The following is a 21,723-nucleotide window of genomic DNA, read 5'->3' on the forward strand; positions in this document are numbered from 1 at the left end:
AAATCAATTAAACTTCCTTTATTTTTACATGAAACTGATGACAATTCTGATTGTGATGACGATTATGTACTAGAATTTAGCTTAGATATGGATTTATATTCTAATTGTGATGCAGATAATACTACACAATCTTCATTTTCACAAGAAAACTCAGGAAGTCTGGGGGATTTGTTCTCTATATTTTGTTTGGAAAATCTACAGATCACATTTCCTACTCTCTATGTTTTACTACATTTGGCAATTACATTGCCGGTTTCAAGCTGTAGCGTGGAAAGGAGTTTCTCCAAACTAAAACTTGTGAAGACCAAACTACGAACAACTATAACTGAAGAAAGACTGGAAAATCTTATGCGAATTTCATGTGAGCAAGATGTTGATATAGATAATGAAAAAATTATTAATTTATTTGCCCAAAAAAGTAATGTTTTGTCAAAGGCTTTACTCTTTTAACTGTACAATGTTTTCTTTATCATTATTATTCATATTATCAAATAGTTTTGTATTTAACAAATTTGAAATGGCTTGTGAATACTATAATATATGACATTTTTCTTTAAATAGTTTTATGAGTAACTTTTGTTTATTTTGTTTATTTTCTGTAACTACTTATATTTTGTTATTTGTAGGTAACTAATAAAAGTATAGTTTAAATACTTCATTTCAAATTTTCTTTCGAATGTTATTATTAAGAAAATCTTATTAAAATTTGTCATTGATAACTATATTTTTTTCCAGGTACAAGATTTCATTAAATTAATATACATAATTTTTTCTGAAATATTTCATTAATTATGCTAGATAACAATGTACTATCCAATAATTTTACTTTCCTTATGTGTATGAATTTATAAATAAAAACTAGTAATATATCAATTTTATTATGACATGGTTGTATGACTTCTATGATCTATTTAAAAAGTTAGAGCTGAGTATAGGAAATTATCAAAGGCGCAACTCCATACCAAAAAAAATATTGTATGATTAGACTCATGAATGAATGTTTTAGGCATTTAGGCTGATACTTGAACATTTTATAAATATGTTACAGCAATTTAAGAGCTATAAATGGATTTGGAGGGCAAAGCTCCAACAATAAAATTATGATGTGCAAGGAAAATTTACAAATCACCCCCTCCTTGGCGTACTCCAGATACGCCACTGTTGCTAGGTGGGTATGTCAAAGTTATCATAATAGTTGTGTCCATATAGCAAAAAATTGAGATGGGCGCCCCTGATAATAATAATAATGAGTACTCATAGGGAGACAGGCCATGTGTCCACCGCAGTGAAATAGAAGCCTATACAAAACCCCTTAAAAATGATGGATTTTCAACAAAATATAACTGACGGTAAAAGATTATAAACAAAAAATACAGTTAAAATGTAGTATAATAATTTTTTAAACTTTTAAATAATATATACCTACATTGTTAAGTATTATTTTTGATCTATGTAATAATGTTGTATGACTGTATTTCAACTCGCTGCTCCCTCTCACCAACTCGCTTTTTGGAACAGCCTCAGGAATAAGTACTTTGTTTTTAGATGTATTTTCATTGTACTTTGTACAGTGATATTATTGTAATTTATGATGATTCAATAAATATAATAATTAATTATTATTAGTCTTAATAATGCAATTATTTTTAAAAAAATTGCCGAAAAACAAACATCCATTCTAATTACATTTTTAGTATGATTACAATGAAACAAAAATAACATACTTACATACCTAATAAGTTCAAAGTTTTAAATAACAACATATTATGTAAGTTAAATTCTCTATAAAACGATTTTTTTGTCCGTTAAATATTGCTAAAACGTAAAAAGAAATTTCCCAGCACCCAACTTTAAGATTTAAACCAATAAATAAAAAAAAATAATTTGATTTGCATAAATTGTTATGATTATGGATATACATTTATTACAGTAAAAACCTTAAAAAAGCATATAACATCTCAAAATGTTTGCTATAACATGCACTATAAAATCTCGAAAATATAATTAAAAATTAAAATATAAAACTTATTAAAATCTGTGAAGTTTTAAAAATTACATTTTAAATTATTTTTATCTGCTTACAAAAATGTATAAGACAAAAATTAAAAAACAATACATAAAATGCATGTAAAAAGTTTTAATTAACGAGAATTGTTGGCAAATACCTACAAGTCTCAAGGAATCTATTAATATAACTTCTATTGAAGCCCAAGACGGTACAGTAGTTTAGAGTCTATTAATTACAGACAGATAGACCAACATTCATATAAATACAGAGTGGATTTATCAATCAACAGGCATGCTCACCCCTTTTTTTAAATTTAAAATCTGATTTTTGGTATTTTTAAATATACTTAAACATCCTAATTTCAAATTCTTGGGATTTTTTGTACTACCTAATTACTTAAGGAGTTTCCTGTGGAGATAAAAACTACTTTTTTTCAAAATAAATGAGAGCACCCCTTCGACGGTAAATTATTTAGAGGAAAAGTTTTCCGAAAAAGTACATAAAAATGTGTCAGACACAAAAATATATTGGACATAGAAATATGTTCAACATTCAAAAGAAAATTGGACAGACAACAATAATCAACAATCAGCTTCTTTTAGTCGTTAAGCATTTTTTATTAGACCCTTCTGTAATGAAATAGTAGAAGTCAAATTAGCCTTTTTGAATAATCACCCTTTTCACCTTTTCAACTTCCTGTACCTATTTTAATTAATTATAAACTTTCATTGACCAAAAATAAGATCTATTATCGAAATATTCTAACTAAAAAATATCAAAATCAAGATAAAATTCAATGTAAATGGTTGTCTTATTGTTCATACACTAAAAAAAATGTATTGCAATACGTGTATGGCATTTAGTCATAAAATAATTAGCAATCGAATAATCGAATATCTGGGTTAAATATTACTAATTTTAAAAATGTCTATAATACATTAAAAATACATGAATTATCACAAGCAGATCGTGAAGCAGTTTCTGCATTGCTTAGAACAACTTTAAAAAAAGAATTGATGATTGTATTGATTTTAATTAAAAAGAAATTCATTCTAAAGAAGTAGAATATTCTTGTTTAGTTATTAAAAGGCTAACTCTCATAATTGTGTTTTTTGGTAGACAAGGTCACAAGGAATATCTTTTTTTTTATTAGCCTTTATAAAAAATTTAGCTCAACAATTAAAGTATCTTACAGCTAAAAAAAATTAAAAATATGTGTACAATATTAACGAGTTATACAAAATAAATAAATAAATAAATAAATAAATAAATAAATAAATACATAAGGAATATCTTTTAGATGTAAAGACGAAGAAGCTTATAATTTAAAAGATAAGTCTGTAAATCATGGTCATTTTTTAAAACTTGTAATGTTATTTAAAGATTATGATGCTGTGTTAATGAGGGAACGGAAAAAAAGTCTCGGAACAGAAAAAGTTCATAAAATGGTTGAAATATGTAGGTGGGTACAATTTAGAACATATCAAATAAAACTTGTATAAACACGACTCTGTATAATATGTTAGTTGCGTGAAAAATATAATAAAATAAAATATTATCTTACAGCCAGTCTTATTATTTGTATTAGATTGTGAATATCATGGAATATACATAATATACATATATTATAAGCGGACCAGTGGCACAGTTAGCTCAAACATTTTTTTTTTTTGGTGTTGAAGCTGAAGTCAAAAGTAACCCGATAGAGCTTTGTCTCCACCCCCAGTTCAGTGCATATTTATATTTAAAAAAATAATAAATAACAAAATAATTATTTTTACAGTAGTTTCTTTTAGGTGTTCCAAACATAATAGTTCAGACAGTGCCGGATTTAACCATTGTGCCGCTTTAAGCACTAAATAATTTGCCACCTTTAAATAAATATTTTTCTAGTCTAAAAAATGTTATTAAAGCATACAATGATAGTTTTTTATTTTTTTACTTAAAACTTTAATGATGAAAAATAAAAACATACAACTCTACGATTATGAAATTGGAAAACATAAAATATAAATATTACCACAATCCCGTTGGTCTAAAAACATTTTATAATTAGTTTCATTTGATTTAAGTTCTAGTTACATATAACAAAAATGTAATATTAAAAATTATTTGCCACCCTAAGCCTTAGGCTCGGGCCACACGATGCGTTTCTGCCGCATGCGGTTATATGCGTTGTCGCCGCATGCGTTGGGTTTTTGTACGGACCGTTTAGTTTTAAATAGNCAATGCAACGCATAGTGTGGCCCGATATGTTATTGCGGCGTCACCGCTATTTATTTTGACGCATGCGGCAGAAACGCATCGTGTGGCCCGAGCCTTAGCTTACGAGTATAGTGTTTACTGGGAAATACGGCACTGAGTTCAGACATTAGAACATCTTATAGAGTTGTGTCCGAACGTCCGTTAATTATCAATATATAGGTACTCGTACTATATATCTACATACGAATCGTATGATACGATAGTGGATTGTTTGGGTTTAGATTTTATAACCGTGGTTCTATTCAAAGTAAAATATTTATATTAGCCAATATAACAATTTTAAAATCTTAATAACCAATATTACCTTAGCAAATTATAAAAGTTAAGTACCAAATAATTATTTTGAAATTGTATATTATGGAGTATAGAATTGTTTGATTGAGTTGTAAAAATACGTCCAGTTATATATATTATCATATGTTATATCTTATATGTACCTTTTTAAAAACTTGGTATTTAAATTTGTTAAGTAAGACTTTAAAAAAGTTAGAAAAGCTCATTCTTTGAGCACGTTAAATTTCTGGTTTTTAGACATATTTTAAAACGGCTAGACTATAACAATTAGTTATCCGTGATGATCAAATATAATACTTGACAAAAAAAATGAAACACACTTTACAAAACATTTATCATGAAAAAATTAAAAAATGTCTAACGTATTTTTAACTATTATTGGGCGGTGATATTTTTGGCATGACGATGAATATGTCCGTTTCACATGGGTACGACAGTTTACTGAGTCATATTAAACCAAATGCTTTATTATTATTTATTTATTTAGAATTGATATTATTTAAGTTTGAATGTTATTTTACATTGAGTTGGTTAATACTTCTCCCATAATTGCACTTATGAAATTGGCAGAATCGTTTTATAGTAAAATTCGATTCTGAGATCTGACATAATTTTAAATGCAACACTAAATATTTGTACATGTACCTACCTACTCTAAATTATTTATACACGGATGTAGTATAATATAGGGTGGCCAGATTTAATTTTTAGAAAACCGGGACACCAAAATTCATAAAAAATAGGTTAATATGTAGTAAGTATATACTATATAATTACATAGGTAGCTGTATATAACTTTTAGGTATAAATAATATTCAAATTAATCAATTAGATAGGCTATCTTTATTTTATGAACACTTAAAATTCAAATAAAAACAATAATACAATTTCCAGCCGTTAAGATAAGTATACTAATCTAGGTAGATTTTACTGATTTATTATTTTTCTTTATTTTTGTCGTCCAAAGAGACCTTATATTTTTCAGTGCTGTGTACTTTCTTCAGTAGTGTAGAATTTTTTATTATTTAATTGTAAAATTCAATGCAACTCAATACATATGTTTTTGTTATCAGACAACATTCTATTGATTTAGTATCCATTTGATTTCGAACGTCAGTCCAAGTAGTTGTCATTAAAGAAAATACTCGCTCTATTGACGCGTTTGACCCCGGTAAACAAAATGCAAACTCTACAACCATTGCCAGATTTGATACATTTACCTCTTTTTCTTTAAATATATTAAATATTTGTACCCATTTTTGTTCTACTAAAACAACATTTTTTGTCCAGTCATCAAATTTGTCTTGAAAAATGTTTATAAAAGCCATAAACTCATCAAAGTATTCATCTTCATTAACTTTAACATATTTTGATAACATCTTTATTGTATTTTTAGCATTATTCCATGTAACTGTATTTTTGTTTGTTAAGTGCAACCAATTTAATTCAACCATTAGTGCCTGGTTAGGTAATGTCCACTTTTGAATATACGATATACATAAATCGTAAAACTTTTGACAATTTATATCAAATTCTTTTTTAACTAAATAACCCTCTTCTTCAATAGAATCAATCATTATCTCCATTTCAGTATTAATAAAATGTTCATTCTTTCTGTTTTTTAAGTTATTTAATAAACTGTTTAATATATCAATTAATTCAAATGCCGAAATTTTTTCCCCTTCAATTTTTTGAATATAGTTATTGAACAGTTTAAGCATACTTTGTATAAATTTCATATATAATAGAGCAGTGACGTTTTGAAAAAAGTCAACCAATATCTTAGGACTCGAATCTTGTGAAATAAAATACGACTTTAGGCCATCAAACATTAAAATAATTCTGGCAATTGCAGGAGACAGCGATAGCCATCTAGTTTTGGCATGTGATAAAATATCACGGTATTGGACATCAGCAAAATCGCAAAATTCTTTTAATTTTTCTACCAGCACTGTATAAATGTGGAAATATCCAAAAAGTTTAACTGTAATAGTGTAATAGCTTCTACGTCAATAGGTAAATTATCTGACGCGATTTGTACAGCGTTATGTAGGATATGAGCGTTGCAACCTAATCCACACTCAGAAAAATAACGTTCTTCGTTCTTATAACAATGCATCATTAATTTAATGCTTTACTTACAACTTAAAGTCAATGTTAAATATACTTAAATTAAAGATAATATTCTTAATAATAATTCAATTTCAATAAATGTGGCTTCTTAATTGTATGTCAACACCTTACAAATAATGAATAAAATTTATTTAATTTAATGAATTTTATTTCTTAATATGCATGCCAATCTTACTTAATCTTATAATAATAGTTTTTATTTTAATGATATTATTTCATTAATTTATTGTTTATAATAGCTTATAGAATTAATGCTAACATACGTTATATTGAAGACTATATTATGTGCAGTTGCATTGAAATAATAAATAATTGCATTACGTTATTGTCTCTTATCATACATTCAATGAAATAAAAATAATATTTCTTAAAATCAATGACACTTGTCGTTGATATGAGAAATATTCGCATAGTATTTTTCTATATATAGAATGAACGCGGCAGACTGAGAAGAAACCCACCGGCCATCGCCATCATTTTGTATTTTTATTATAATCAATAATCATTCATATTATGCCTACTGCCATAGTCGGTATAGCGTGTTATATTATATTAAAATTTACGTATATCGTGCGCGTTTGTGTATACCGCTGTATACATTTTTTCACGGTTCAGTACATTTTAATTTGTGACTTATGTGATGGAAATCAATCATTTTGATATTTCAAGTGCGTCAGTGGAAATTCTTACAGGTGCAGATGATTTTTCGGACGAAACCTCTCTTTTAGATGTATTAATTCAGTTGAAAGGCGAGTGCTTTTTCAATATATTCATCGGTAAGTACTAAGTTGATATTTAATTTATTATTATAGATATTATAGACAATATTATATATAAACTTACGTCTTACGTATAAGTATTATAATATATAATATAGGTACTTACATATAATATAAGTGCCAAGGGCTGATTCAGATAACGGAGGGGTAATTACTTACTAAAACTTAAAAAATTAAAATATTTTCATAGAATATGGGATTTCAGTAGAAAGCTTAAGATACATGAACAGTCAACATTTAAATACCATTTGTCCGAATAATATGTATGGTCAGCGAATAATTTTTGAAAACCATTTGAAAAAGTGGCAATCCACTATAAACGCAGGGGTATATGTTGCCTATTACCAACTCTGTGAAAGAGGTAATCTCCTACAAAGTTATTATTTTTTATGTTGATTGTTAACTAAATAGGGAGAAGTTGTAACCACTACAGACAATTATTCGTCAGATTCTGCAGAAAGTTCTAACAGCTCAGCATGTGCAAAAACAGAGGTAGGTACCTAATAATTCTTGTTTCATTCATAATATTATATATCATTATACTACCAACAGAGGTGCAGGTTTGAATATAATATTATATTTACTATTTAGTGGTGCAATACCCCAATCGGAAAATTATGAGTTACGCCGACACTTACAAAGGGCGCAGTACTGCGACTGTACGGGCGGCCAACAGTGGGCTGGCCCTTATGGGTACAGTACTGACTATAATTTTATCCAGTACTAGACCAGTACTGGAAAACCAGCACTGGTAGATTAGTCCTGATCTAGTACTGGCATATTACGGGCCACGATCAATATGCCAGCACAGGTCAGCTAGTGTTTCTCGTAGATGTGCCAACGTTGGTGGAGTACTGGCATTTTACGGACTGTGTTTCAATTGCTAGGGCCAGCCAGTGTTTGTCGTAATTGTACCTACGTTGGCGGAGTACTGGCTATAAGTGCTTAAGTTGTAATAAAGCTCTGTGCAAATAGTATAAATATTATACTGGCGCATCCAGTCATCTTGTTTAGGTATCCTGTACTACTGTTACACAATTTTGCGTGGGTATATTACGAATTACGATATAATTGGGAGGTACATATTTTTATAAAGGCTTGTTCTGGAGTGAAGTAGCTATTTTACAATCTTATATACGACCTACCCCGAGTACCTTGTGATTTTATTTAATTGTTTTTAAAACAGTGTTTTGCTTTGTCTTTATTGTGTCAAAGTATCAAAGGTGTGTCGTATGTGATTTATAATGATTAAATTATATCAGTTTAATATACCTACAATATAATATATTGGTTAGTATATTATTACGTTTTCTGTTATAAATATATAAATCTGTTGTTGTTGATAAGCTTATATTCGGGGAAAACCATATAACGACTGTGTGCCCCCGCCGTACACCGCACTTCCAATGTATTATCGTTCGATCATGGCGCGGCGTTCGCCGGTCGGCGGTCACACACACACACTCACACGACAATACGACATACACGAACACACATACAAACAGAGTGACTACAGTAGTACAGTCACCAGTAAGTAGAGATGGGATGATTCGAATCATTCGAATCGAATCAGTCAAATGATTCGTTCATTTGATTCGTTCATTCGGTCACTTATCTAAATATTGTTTATTATCGTTCAAAAGATTCGTTTGAATGAACGAATGTTTCGTAACAGTATCATAGTATCATACTATCATACTGCTACGAAACATAGTGTCAAACATACTGTCAGTATGACTTTATGACCAGGGACGGCGCTAGGATTTGCGGGGCCCCGGGCAAAATAAATAACAGTATATGTGTAGTCTTCGGAATACTGTAGGTACTTACACAAAAAAAATTTCTCTTTACTCCGCTCGGAAACTAGATTACATATTATTATCCAAATTAACTAGGTACTTAATAAATCAATTTTATCAAATATCAATCATCCATTTATACATAATATTATATTATATTTTAATAAATTATTACAAAATAATTTTAAAATGTAATCAATATAACAGAATGAACAATAAAAACAATAAAAATATTGATTACATTAGTCATAACATTAATACATATTCTTAAAACATTACTTTCCTTGATTTTTTAGCAGCAAACTGATTTATGATATCATCATAATCTAAAGATTCAGAAATATCTTTTTCTATTGAAATTATTGAAAGACCAGAAAGGTTTTCTTGGCTTAACTTGTTTCTCAAATATGTTTTTATTAATTTCAGTTTTGAAAAGCTTCTCTCAGCACATGCCGAAGTTACTGGTATTGTCAGTAAAATTCTAAGGGCAATACCAATATTTGGAAAACATTCTGAAGAATATTTTACTACTGACAAAGCTTCAAGAGGAGTCGTTTCTTCATTTACTATCAATCTGAAATTTATCAATTCATTATACAACTCCATGAAATCAATATCTTTCGAATTCCCATCTTTTAGATTGATTTCAAGGTCCTTACAATATTTCATTAAATTGTCATCATTCGCATATCGTAACTTTCCAATACGAAATAAAAACCCAAAATAATCTTTGTACGATTCAATTTGTTTAAAACGATTTTCAACTGAACTAGTTGCTTGATCTATAACTAGTAAGAAATATTCTTGTCTAAAATTGTCTTCTTCGTCATTGATTCTTTCATCGTTTCCTTCATAATCAAAATTTTTCTTTTTCTTTCTTGGTCGGGTTTTCTTAAATACTGGTTCAACTTCAATTTCTTCTGCCAAATTATTAGCAATAATTTTAGCATTCATAAATCCTGATTCTCTGTAAGATTTCAAAAAAGCTAATAAACTTTGTAACATGTCATTTGAAATATTAATATCTGCATCTTTCCCTTGTAAACTCTTACTTACTATGTTGACTTGAACTAATATGTCATACCAAATTATTAGACTTAGTATAAATTCATATGTACTTATTTCAGTAATTAAGGATCTAGCATCACTTTTGGCAATTGAGTCATTAGCTGTTTCTGATACTTCTTCTAGAGCTTCTATTATATTTGATAATTGGAATCGTAGAGCTTTAACACTATTCACTCGGTTTTCCCAACGTGTTTCCGACCATTGTTTTACTGTAAAAATACTACAAAATTTTTTGAAAATGTCCCAGCGACTAGTTGATGCAGAAAAAATAGTATATATTCGTTGTACTGTCCCAAAAAATGTTGATGCCCTAGATGAATTTTTAGCTGCGTCTCGAAGCACTAAATTTAAGTTATGAGAGGCACATGGGGTAAAAAATGCTCTTGGATTTTGATTGGTTACCCGTGTCTGTACCCCTTGATATTTACCAACCATGTTTGACCCATTGTCATATGCTTGCCCTCTACAGTTCATAATGTCAATACCATATTCATTTAATTTATCAATAAGTACATTTGATAAATTTAATCCAGTAGTAGATTGAACAGGGATAAAATCTAGAAAGTATTCTTGAATTTCTGGACTATGGGTGTTATTATCATTCATATTCACTATTCTAAATAAAAGAGATAGCTGTTCATTGTGACTAATGTCAGGAGTGCAATCCATTATGACAGAAAAATATTTAGCCTTTTTAATGTTATTAATAATTTTTTTTCGAATTTCTGTTGCCATTAATGAAATTAATTCCTTCTGAATTTCGTGCCCTAAATAATGCACATGAGTTTCATGGTTTTTTATTCGTTTTAAATGCTCTATAATAACAGGATCAAACTTATTTAGCATTTCAATTGCTCCAAGAAAATGACCATTACTTTTAGTAAATAAGACTTCCGATGGTCCTCTGAACGCATCATTGTTTTTGGATAAATAGTGAATAATACTAATCACACGAGTAAGAACATTTCTCCAGTGATTTTTTTCCTTTTCAATAATGGCCAAATGTTCTTTATCAATTGTTAAGTTTTTAGATATTCTTACATTTAACTCCATCCAAGATTGAATTGATTGAAAATGAATCTTTGAACTTTCATGGGATTTTAATTTTTCTGAAAGATGTTTCCAATCTTTTAGACCAATATTACACAAATGACTCTCATTTTGTTTATTTTGTTGGAATATTTTGCATGGAAAACAATAAACAGAGTCTTTAACTTTGGAATAAACAACCCATTTTCTATCAATCATATCACCATTTGATAACTTACGATAGTAATTATTTGCAGTAAACCTTCTTTTTTGACCATTTTCATAGCTAGTTATGGGAAAATCATAATTCTCTACTCTTACCGGGCCTAGTTTTACAATTTCATACTTATCTGTATTAGTTAACAGCTGAGGCCAATTAGCAGGATCGGAGTGATCATAAGAAGTTGTAATTACATCACAAGTGGTATCTTTTTCATTTGTTTGAACAAAACTCTCCAGTTCTTTGTTAATGTTCTTCACTAAATTAACATCAGCATCGACCAATTGAATCTAAAAATTATATATTGAATAGTTTTTATGATACCCAATTAATATGTCAGAATACATCCTACCTCAGACTCAACAATATTCTGTTCAACAATTTCTGGTAAATTAACATCAGATGTAGTATCAACCATTTCAATCTAAAATTTATAAAATTTACAATAATAAACTAGCTAAATTAACCATTAAATTAAAGTATCTATTTTATTTGTTGATTGCTTATTATATTGAATTAATATTAATATTAATATATTTTAATATATTTTATTTATATTGAATTAGTTTTCATGACACACAATTAATATGTTAGAATACACATATAACCTACCTCAGACTCAACAATATTGTGTTCAACAATTTCTGGTNTAACCCTTTATAGGGCATTAGTTAAAATGTGAGCAGAAATGGATAGAATTTTCAGGATAACATAACTATAGATAGAGGATACTAAAATAAATAAATAAAAAAACATATTTGTATTTGCAGGGGTTGAATTGGGGGTGGGAAGTTATGGGAAATTATTTCCCAATGACCGTTCTGCTCATACAATACTAATACATATTATTTAACTATTTGCACTCTTTTATATCTATAAATCACGGTATATTATAGAGGTATTAGCACGGACTACATAATGTGTCTGCCAAAATGTATTTAATTGATTACCAAATCACCAGAGCGCGTTGTAGTCTTTTGCCCCTAGTTCCTTCCGTGAACGGTATATTATAGCGTATATACCGTCCTTCCGTGTTATAATTATAACCACGGTCCACGATTATAACCATCATCAATCCCTAATCCTTAATCTTACAAGTTACAATTATTTTTATTAATTATTTAATTAGTAATAAATAATAATCCAGTGGTAGTTGCAAATTTATGTAACAATGGTGAAGTGTTTTATTGTAAATTGTAAAACTGGGTATGCTTCTAACAAAGACAAGGTAGGTATTAATATTTAATTTTGTCTTGTTCTTATTCAACTTGTAAAGATGTTAGACTTCTGACTTTTTATCGATTTGTATTAGTTTTCTTTATTTGGAGTTCCTAAAGATCCACTTTTGTTTTTAAAATGGAAGAATATTATACCTAAACGTGAACGTGAGTTGATGACAAATTCAGCTGTTTGCTCTAAGCATTTTGAACCAAGTCAAATTATCAGAGAATGGACTTCAGGACACATAAAGGTAATTCAAGTATTTATTAATATATTTAATTAACAATATTAATTGTAAGTAAAATTACACATAAAAATGTTTATGTGATTTGTGAATACCTAAAAAGTAAGTCAATGTAAAATAATTTAGATAGGTAGTAAGTATGTATTTTTTTTTTTTTAAAAAAGGGAATTTATTTTATATACAATGTTTTATTTTTATAGTATGCACTGAAAAAACCTCGGTTAAAAGAAGGGGCAATTCCAACAATATTTCCTGATATACCAAAATCTTGCTTAAAAAGTATACCTAAGGCAAGGAAAAGTCCTAAAAAGCGTTTGTTACTATGTGATACTCAGATTATTCAAAGTATGTTAAGTAAATATTGTGATTATGCTTATAAACACAAAGCTGTAAAGTATTTAAGTAAAATAATCATATAATATTGTTTAAGCAGAGTAAAAATGTAACTAAATAAATATATATAAAAAATAATATAAAATATATTACAATATAAATAATTAATAAATATAATAATATAAAATAAATAATATACAATAATAAGTATATATAAGTACTTATTTTTGTATTTGCTGAATAGGAACTTTGAAGTTTTGATCTGACCTTATCCATTAATTGTATTTAAATACTTTTAGTCCAAGCCATTCTTATGTTAGAATATGCAGGTGCAAAAGTCACCGCCTTAGTGTGTGATGGTGCTAAACCAAACAGACGTATGTGGCAAGAATTTGGTATATCAGGGGAGCTTGGTAAAATGAAAAATTCATTTAAAAACCCCTATGATGACTCAAGGAAAATGTTTGTTCTTTCAGATGTTCCACATTTATTTAAATGTGTTAGAAATCGTCTTATCTCTAATGAACTTATGGTATGAATTAAGTTTCTAACCCTTATTTTTTACTTTAAAATGTTTATATATAAATTATAATTTTAACATTTTATTTTTACATTAGACAAGTTTTGGCTTAGTTCGTTGGAGACATATTGTTGTGTTACATAAAGAGGATAAAAAATCTGTGGGTAATGTAAGAATCTGTCCAAAATTAACAGAATCTCATATATATCCATGTTCATTTGCAAAAATGAGAGTTTCATTGATGACCCAAGTAATGCTACACTATTTAGTATTTACTATGTTGAATATTTTGCTTTTTCACTTATTTTTTAAATATATATTAAATACTTGATATTTTCTAGGTTTTTAGCAAATCTGTTAGTGTTGGACTCAATTTATATAGAGAAAGGCTAGTTGAAGAGTTAGAAGATAGTGAACCTACATCAAAATTTGTATTGCACATGAACAATTTATTTGATAGCTTGAACAGAAAATATCCAGGAGAAGGAATTAAATTTAATAGTCCAGATATTAAAGTGAGTTTTAATGAAATTAACAATGTTGGCATCAAATATTATTTTTTAACTCTTTTAACACTATAGGTTATAAAAAATACAGTATACATTCTTCATATTTACACACTTATTCGTGAATTTGAAAATCGTTTTAAAGACATTCGAACTAAAGAACCAATTATAAATCTATTTGAAAATCCATTTAATATAAATCCGGAAATTGTCGAAGCTTCTTTACAATTAGAAATTATAGAACTCCAATCTAATAATTCTTTAAGAACAANAATATAATAATATAAAATAAATAATATACAATAATAAGTATATATAAGTACTTATTTTTGTATTTGCTGAATAGGAACTTTGAAGTTTTGATCTGACCTTATCCATTAATTGTATTTAAATACTTTTACATAATTTTTATAAACAATTATTTGGTAGTATTTTAAGTAATTGTATTGGTACATTTTCCTGTAACTGCAAAAATAAATTTAATTTTTAATTTTTTGTTTTTATTTAATGCTTTTTATTGGATGTTTTTAATTTTAAATTATTAAAGAAATATATTTTTTATTACTCTGCTTAACTATAATTTATAAGTGTTACATAATATGAGGTGGGTACATATATTATAAGTAAATTTTTATAAAAATATTTTAATATTTTTTAAAACAATTGTATATATTATATATATAAACACTCCTATCATGTACCTAATTAGTAAATTAATATAATTAATATTGATGGTTACTTTTATGGCTTAAAGGTTCTGATCAAACTACCGAAGATATATTATTCGACTATGAGCTTGAGACTTCTACAGTAACTCGGAACATAAATCAATTTAGTGCTTGGAATTCAGTTGAAATGTTGAAGCTTCCAAATTTAACGTGGTCTTTGTTTAATATGCAACATTTTAAAATAATTGCTTCTATAGAAATGTCATTACACTCAGATCCTGAAACAATCATATTTAAAGAAGTTCGTATACTCGAGTCAAATAACTTTATTCAGAGTTTGATTTTCGGAAAAGTATATGCATCTTCTACCTGCATTAATTCATTAGAAGAATTAAAAAGTTATTTGGAGGATTTCAATAACATAAATGTTTGTCATGGTAGTAGTCTTCCAGCTCAAATGTTCCATGGTATAGATCAAATAAATAATGGATATATAAACCGTATAAATCGATGGCAAAGTAAAAATTGTACTGTTAAAATAGATAATTTTGGGAGTGGAATTTGTCAACCTTGTTTTAATTTGGAGAAAGCTCTTAAGACTCGAAAATCTCGTTCCCAAATTTCCAACAGTAAGCCAAAAATGTCAACTTTATTAAGTCCTAGTAAAAAATTATTATTGAAGCGTAAATTAGATAATTCAAACAAAGTAAAATTAAGACTCTTGTACAAAAATAGACAATTGAATAGTACTTTGCATACACTACAACAACAGTTAACTGACATTTCTGAAAACACTGTGGACGATCACATAAAACGTCTAAATTTGCCCTACTCTCAAGCAATGGCAATTAGAGAATGTATGCGTGTTGGAAAATATAATGCAAAAACAAGCAGAAGATATTCTAATGATTGGCTCTTGACTTGTATTCTATTACATATACGTGGTCCTGCTTTGTACAAGTACATATTAAATAATAAAATATTACCTCTCCAGTGTAGTCAAACCATAAAAAGGCAACTTAGTCGTGTGAAGCTTAGCTGTGGGTTTGATGAAAAATTTTTTGAAGCTTTTAAAAAGAAAATGGAGGCAAAATCTGAACAACAGAAACATGGTGTACTAATATTTGATGAGATGAGTGTCCGTAAGTCATTAAAATAGAGAACAGTTAAAAGGCTGTAATAATTAATTGAAAAATTAGTTAAATAAAAATAAGATAATATGCATACCTATTAACTATTACTACCTACTATTTATTATTATTCTCATTCTCGACAGCAAAAATAGGGGTAAATGACTGCAGCGCGCTCTACTCGTTCAGTACTGAATTATGCACAAACGAACGGACATACAGTAACATTGCATACATAGGCTCGTGCTAATACCTCTATAATATACCGTGGTCACCAGTAAGTGAGTTGTACAGTTACTATTATTAATAGTAATTATTACATAAAGTTACTATAATATTCTTTATTCTATTCTACTGTCTCTGTGTGAAAGTTTCTTTAATTTCAATCTATCTACCATCTACGAGTCTACGACGCACGTGTTGACGTACATCAGTTCAACAGTCAACAGTAAAGTTGTACAGGTGCGTTTTCGGTAAGTACAATTTTAATTATTATTTTGGTCATTATTGTTATTAATATTATAAATTGTAACTTCGTGCTAAACTAACTTCCTACTAAAACTCACTGTCTTACATGAATTAAAACTAATAGAACAATATTATTTATATATATTAATATATTTATAACACCCCCAAAGAGGTAAATGAGTACATGAAATGTCGTTTATTATATAAATAATAGGTTGTATAATGATGTGAACATTATTATAGGTATTCAATTTTGTATTATGCATATTGTTAATTCAATATAATCGGTCTGTATTAATTGTAAATACCAAATAGTTTCGCCAGTTTCGGTCCAGTGTGCTAAATTTTCATTTATTTATCATTATCACTCTTATGATTACTAGAATTTAATTAATTTATTTTACTTGTGTACCTACTAATATTGTTGGTTTAAATCAAACGTTAGTACAACTTTTAAATGTAAATGTAGGTACCTAGGTATAGTATAGGAAGGTAGTATAGACGTATAGTCTTGTAAAATTGAATTTATTTAAATCAATAATATATTAATAAATGTAAATTTCGAGGTACAACTTAAACAAGTATCTTGGTAACTTATAAATGTATAATATACCTACATTATTGAAGTACCTATGTACATAGTATATTTATAGGTAAGTAATTTGACACAGGGGAGGAAGTGACAGACCAGCGTTCCATTAAATTTGTATTAAAGAAAAAGTTGTGAAAATTGTTTATTATTTCATTTTATAAATAATCTTAGCAAATATTTAGTTGAATTCTCTATGGTACTGCTTTTTGATACCAAAATAAAAAATACTTATTAAAGTTAGAAGTTTAATAGTTTTGAAAATACATCAACAAATAGGTAAGATGATGTAGATTTGAAACCTACCCAACCCTTTTAATGGGTTTTCCCTAACTTTTGGTATACTTTTATATGATGCCGTCCAGTCACTTCTCCCCAGGACATTACCTACCTAATTTCATTTAAAAATATGTTAAAACTATTTGATTATAATATAAAATGAAACAATTTATTACATATAATATATTTTGCATGGAAGGTAGTCTTGTTGCACAGGTGCAATATACCTATTAGGTATTTCATTACTGTTTTATTTTAAATTGTAGGTATACCATAACTTTAATATGCTTTAATAAGTAACTATAAACCATTTAAATATAAAATTTAACTACCAATGCATTCTTTAAAAAAGTTTTATATTATATAACACCTATATGTTCAATATTAATATATATTAATGTTAGTTAGTTGTGAATTATAGTTCCTGAATTGTTGTACAATTATTTTTTTTTAATAATACTATTTATTATTCATTAATAAATTGGTAATAAATGTATATGAGGTTCTATATTATAAGACTATATTGTATTATTCCATCAAGTTTTAAACCATCAGTATTCATTGCTATATACCTACATTTTATTTCAGAGGACGCTACACCCACATGTGTTGTCTCCGTTACCCAGCTATACAATGTCTTATATAATTTATAAGGAGCTAAATGTGTTTAACTTTGATAGGTTATTTATTTAGAAAATGTTGATTATTACTTGCATATAACCATAACAATGTTATTCCAGTATGTAAGCATAATTTAAATACTAGATTTAAAATAAATATAAGTATGACTGCCTACCTATATGCTATACCTACCTGAATATTTTGATTTTAAAAGCTCATTTGTCATTAAACACTGCTGTTATGTTATGTAAATATTTTAAAAATAATACAAACCACTTTAAAAATTATAAATATTTCAAGTACCTATAAGTATAGCATTTTAAAACTAATCTAGGTTCCAACGTTATTGAAATATTATATATTATCGTTGTAGTCAAATTATGAGCTATTATTACTAAAANAATGTATTATGTACTTTAATAGGCTTTTGCAAAGACAATTCTCACTTATAGCTGCCCACCACTGTGTCCGCTATCCGACATAGTAGGATTGCCTACCTAGATGACTAAGTTAAACGTGGATCGATTTCCACTGGACGTGACTGACTTGCTAGACATTGAAATAAATCTTTAAGATTTACGATTTTTGACTTTCATAAAAGCACAAGACTGGACCCCGTCCAAGCTTTCAAGTCCAGATATCTGTATTCACCATCAGCGAATATCACAGAGGCCTTCATTACTGACTTAGCGAGTTACACCGAGAGACCAATGCAGGCCCATATCGTCGGCTATGCGACGCAGTCGGTTGGCTTACTTAGATGTCTGAATTTTATTTTAATCGATTTTCACCTTGATGTGACTGACTTGCTAGACACAAATACGGTGCTCCGACTGAACCAACTGGTTCCGCGTTTCAAAAACAAAACTGGATGTATTGAGCCAGTTTAACCGCTGATTTCTAGAGCCTCCAACTCGACATTCAAACGTTCCCGCCTTCGAAACGACACCTTGAAAGCGCTTATCACTTTCTCTGACATTTTCTAGCCTACTTACAAACGCGATTTTTATAGTTTCAACTACTCACCCTCTGCAATCGATACCCACTTTCAGCTAACACGGGGGGTCTGGGGGTCTCCCTCAGCGACGCTCAAAGAGCTAGAATAATAATAAAATGTTAATAAAAAGTTTAATAAATTAATAATATATATTTAATCACTTCCCAGACAGCAAAAAAATGTTGTTTCAATATTGTGTGGACAATTTATTTAAATGATGAAATTTAATGAATATTGTATGCAAGTTGATTGTAAATTTTTTGATATCCATGCAATATGCCCGCAATTTTATTTGGCCACCTTAAATTGTGTATTTAATATTGAATTCACAATCATGCATTGATATTTTGTACCAATATTAAATGATCATTGAAAATAATCTTGGATGAATATTGATTGAATAATGTTTAATATTCACAAATTATTATAATAGCATTGCTTTATCAACATATTCACAATGATTAAAATTAACAATTGACCAAATATTGGATTGATATTACATTTTGTATTCAATATGCATCCAATATTCATTATCATTTTCAAAATATCTACAAACTTTATTATTCAGTGATTATAGTTTATAAAAAGTTTCAATCACTACGAATGTACTAACATTTTTTTTTATGACACACCATTATATAATTTAATATACCTATTAGGTACCACCATATATCAAAACCAGGCAAAATAATATACTCTTCAGATTTACAAAAATGTTCAAAACATGGCTTTCTCTAAAGAATTAAATAATAACAATAAAATATTTAAAATAAACAAATGCTAGTTTTATTATAATAAGAATAAAATAAAATATAAAATAAATTTTTTTTCTGTTCTTAGACACTTTTTTTTTAAACACTTCGTTTACTCGACATCAGCTTCAGTATTTGTTAAGATTGTCGCTTTTTTTCTTTTCACCACAAATGGTCGCTGAGCCAAATACTTTTGAACACAATCTTCTATTTCTTTAAGCTGGATATTCTTAAATTTAGTCTCATTACGGATTGCTTCTATAAAATAATAAAATAATTTAAAAACATTAAAAACAATCATACAAGTATAGCTATAGGTACTACTCCATCTACTTATAAAATTAATTAAAATGTTGTTTATTACAAAATATATTCATCAATAACAGTAGTATGATGTATTTTGAATACCTATATAATATAATTTATGTACTACATATTAATATAACTAGCTATATGGTTAACAGATTTATTTTCATATATTATTATTGTTTACGCTAATATTTAATCACAAATTTATACTTGTCTCAGTTAATATGGTACAAAGTAGGATAATAGTGATGGATAGTTATTGCACCCATGCATCTTTTTATTAAATTTGATGATTTTATTCTTAAATGTGTGTATTATGAAATTATTGATGTTATTTTGAGGTTAACCATCTAATGGTATAATATATAGTGACTCACAATATGCTGTGTTTATAAATAATTTCTCAACATACATAACATACCTACTTAGCGGTATATATTATGATAAAAAATAAGGTACGGTTGTTATATCTTATATATAATATCTTACCAAAAATAGTGGAACAGATACTTAATGAGGAGAAAGATTTTTTATTCCTAATGCCATGAAATGAATATTTGCATAGAAGTTCATCATTAAAAAATTTTTCAAATATCCGTTTAATTGAATGTTTTATGTCATTTCCCATTGACCATCTAATTTCAAGAATCTGAAAAACAAATAAAAATTATAATGCATGAAAAAAATATATTTAATTAAATTTTTTATTATTAAAATAGAATCGTAATACTATGTGTATTTTTTAAACCATCGGATGAAACTATTATAACATTTCTTTTAATTTTAAATTGTTAATATAATTGAATATTGGAGGGGAGAAGTTTGCAAGTTTCTACAGTTCAAATAAAAAACATCACTTACTAATTGAGACCTAAATTCATGGTTTTGTTCATGGTTAATCAATTTTGCTTCCACTACTTCTAATTCATCCTCGGTATTTATAGGTGTTTTAATTAATGGTTGATTTATCAAGGATTGATTTTCATAAGATATCGAAGTTGTTCTATTCACATTGTTTGGTGTATCAATTTTGTGTTCAATTCTGTCAAGTATATCAAACAATAATCTATGGTCGTAACGTAATCCAGCAACTTGTTTTTCAATAGATTCCAATTTATGCTCTAAAAACATTAATTGAAATTGGTTTAAAAATGTATTGTATCTAAATTTAGTGAAGATAATACATATTATACATATTATTATTATAGGTTTAAATTAAAATAAATATTTGAATACATGTGTTAAATTAGACACTATAATACACATACATCATGTTTATGAATTTACCTAATGATTTTATGACACCCATTAATTCATAATTATTAGCATCATCATGTTGTAGACATCTTATTCCATCGATTAGAGAATCTATAAAATTATAGAATACATTTAAAAGTAATATAGTAAAATAATAAATTACAATAAACTCATTATTGTTTGCAATATTAATTTACTTAAAGAATATTCATGCGGGTTTTCAATATTATTACT

The 21,723-nt window shown here is 27.8% G+C and overlaps 5 protein-coding genes across 5 annotated transcripts in view; 2 read left to right on the forward strand and 3 right to left on the reverse strand.

The window, feature by feature from the left end:
• LOC111038895 overlaps positions 1–450 on the forward strand; it is a 30,043-nt gene extending 29,593 nt beyond the window's left edge. Inside the window, exon 7 of the mRNA XM_022322164.1 lies at positions 74–450. Coding sequence (XP_022177856.1) covers positions 74–450 — 377 coding nt within the window. The remainder of the gene's footprint in view (positions 1–73) is intronic.
• Positions 451–7,340: 6,890 nt separating this feature from the next.
• On the forward strand, positions 7,341–7,983 carry LOC111038894. Its single transcript, XM_022322163.1, has 3 exons — positions 7,341–7,476; positions 7,670–7,806; positions 7,891–7,983. The coding sequence occupies exons 1-3, from the start codon at positions 7,341–7,343 to the stop codon at positions 7,981–7,983; spliced, it is 366 nt and encodes a 121-aa protein (XP_022177855.1).
• Positions 7,984–9,545: 1,562 nt separating this feature from the next.
• On the reverse strand, positions 9,546–11,015 carry LOC111038896 (zinc finger MYM-type protein 1-like). The gene has a single exon (XM_022322165.1). The coding sequence runs from the start codon at positions 11,013–11,015 to the stop codon at positions 9,546–9,548; it is 1,470 nt and encodes a 489-aa protein (XP_022177857.1).
• A 34-nt stretch (positions 11,016–11,049) lies between these two features.
• Positions 11,050–12,013, reverse strand: LOC111038897 (zinc finger MYM-type protein 5-like). Its single transcript, XM_022322166.1, has 3 exons — positions 11,948–12,013; positions 11,182–11,885; positions 11,050–11,113 (listed from the first exon to the last, which is right to left on the reverse strand). Exons 1-3 carry the CDS (start codon positions 12,011–12,013, stop codon positions 11,050–11,052), a joined length of 834 nt encoding a protein of 277 aa, XP_022177858.1.
• A 7,958-nt stretch (positions 12,014–19,971) lies between these two features.
• LOC111038901 lies at positions 19,972–21,717 on the reverse strand. Its single transcript, XM_022322171.1, has 5 exons — positions 21,687–21,717; positions 21,520–21,600; positions 21,094–21,353; positions 20,722–20,881; positions 19,972–20,181 (listed from the first exon to the last, which is right to left on the reverse strand). The coding sequence occupies exons 2-5, from the start codon at positions 21,539–21,541 to the stop codon at positions 20,036–20,038; spliced, it is 588 nt and encodes a 195-aa protein (XP_022177863.1). The 5' UTR covers positions 21,542–21,600; positions 21,687–21,717; the 3' UTR covers positions 19,972–20,035.
• Positions 21,718–21,723: the final 6 nt, after the last annotated feature.

The sequence above is a fragment of the Myzus persicae genome, unplaced genomic scaffold, assembly GCF_001856785.1.
Source record: "Myzus persicae strain clone G006 unplaced genomic scaffold, MPER_G0061.0, whole genome shotgun sequence".
NCBI lineage: Eukaryota > Metazoa > Arthropoda > Insecta > Hemiptera > Aphididae > Myzus > Myzus persicae.

Coding starts and splice junctions, on each gene's coding strand:
- LOC111038894 (XM_022322163.1), top strand. CDS start 7,341: ATGGAAATCAATCATTTTGATATTTCAAGTGCGTCAGTGGAAATTCTT. Junction 7,477..7,669: donor CTTTTTCAATATATTCATCG/GTAAGTACTAAG, acceptor ATATTTTCATAG/AATATGGGATTTCAGTAGAA. Junction 7,807..7,890: donor AATCCACTATAAACGCAGGG/GTATATGTTGCC, acceptor TTAACTAAATAG/GGAGAAGTTGTAACCACTAC.
- LOC111038896 (XM_022322165.1), bottom strand. CDS start 11,015: ATGGATTGCACTCCTGACATTAGTCACAATGAACAGCTATCTCTTTTA.
- LOC111038897 (XM_022322166.1), bottom strand. CDS start 12,013: ATGGTTGATACTACATCTGATGTTAATTTACCAGAAATTGTTGAACAG. Junction 11,886..11,947: donor AGAATATTGTTGAGTCTGAG/GTAGGATGTATT, acceptor TATAATTTTTAG/ATTCAATTGGTCGATGCTGA. Junction 11,114..11,181: donor GCAATTGAAATGCTAAATAA/GTTTGATCCTGT, acceptor TGCATTATTTAG/GGCACGAAATTCAGAAGGAA.
- LOC111038901 (XM_022322171.1), bottom strand. CDS start 21,541: ATGGGTGTCATAAAATCATTAG. Junction 20,882..21,093: donor ATGAATTTAGGTCTCAATTA/GTAAGTGATGTT, acceptor TTTGTTTTTCAG/ATTCTTGAAATTAGATGGTC. Junction 20,182..20,721: donor TATCTGTTCCACTATTTTTG/GTAAGATATTAT, acceptor ATTATTTTATAG/AAGCAATCCGTAATGAGACT.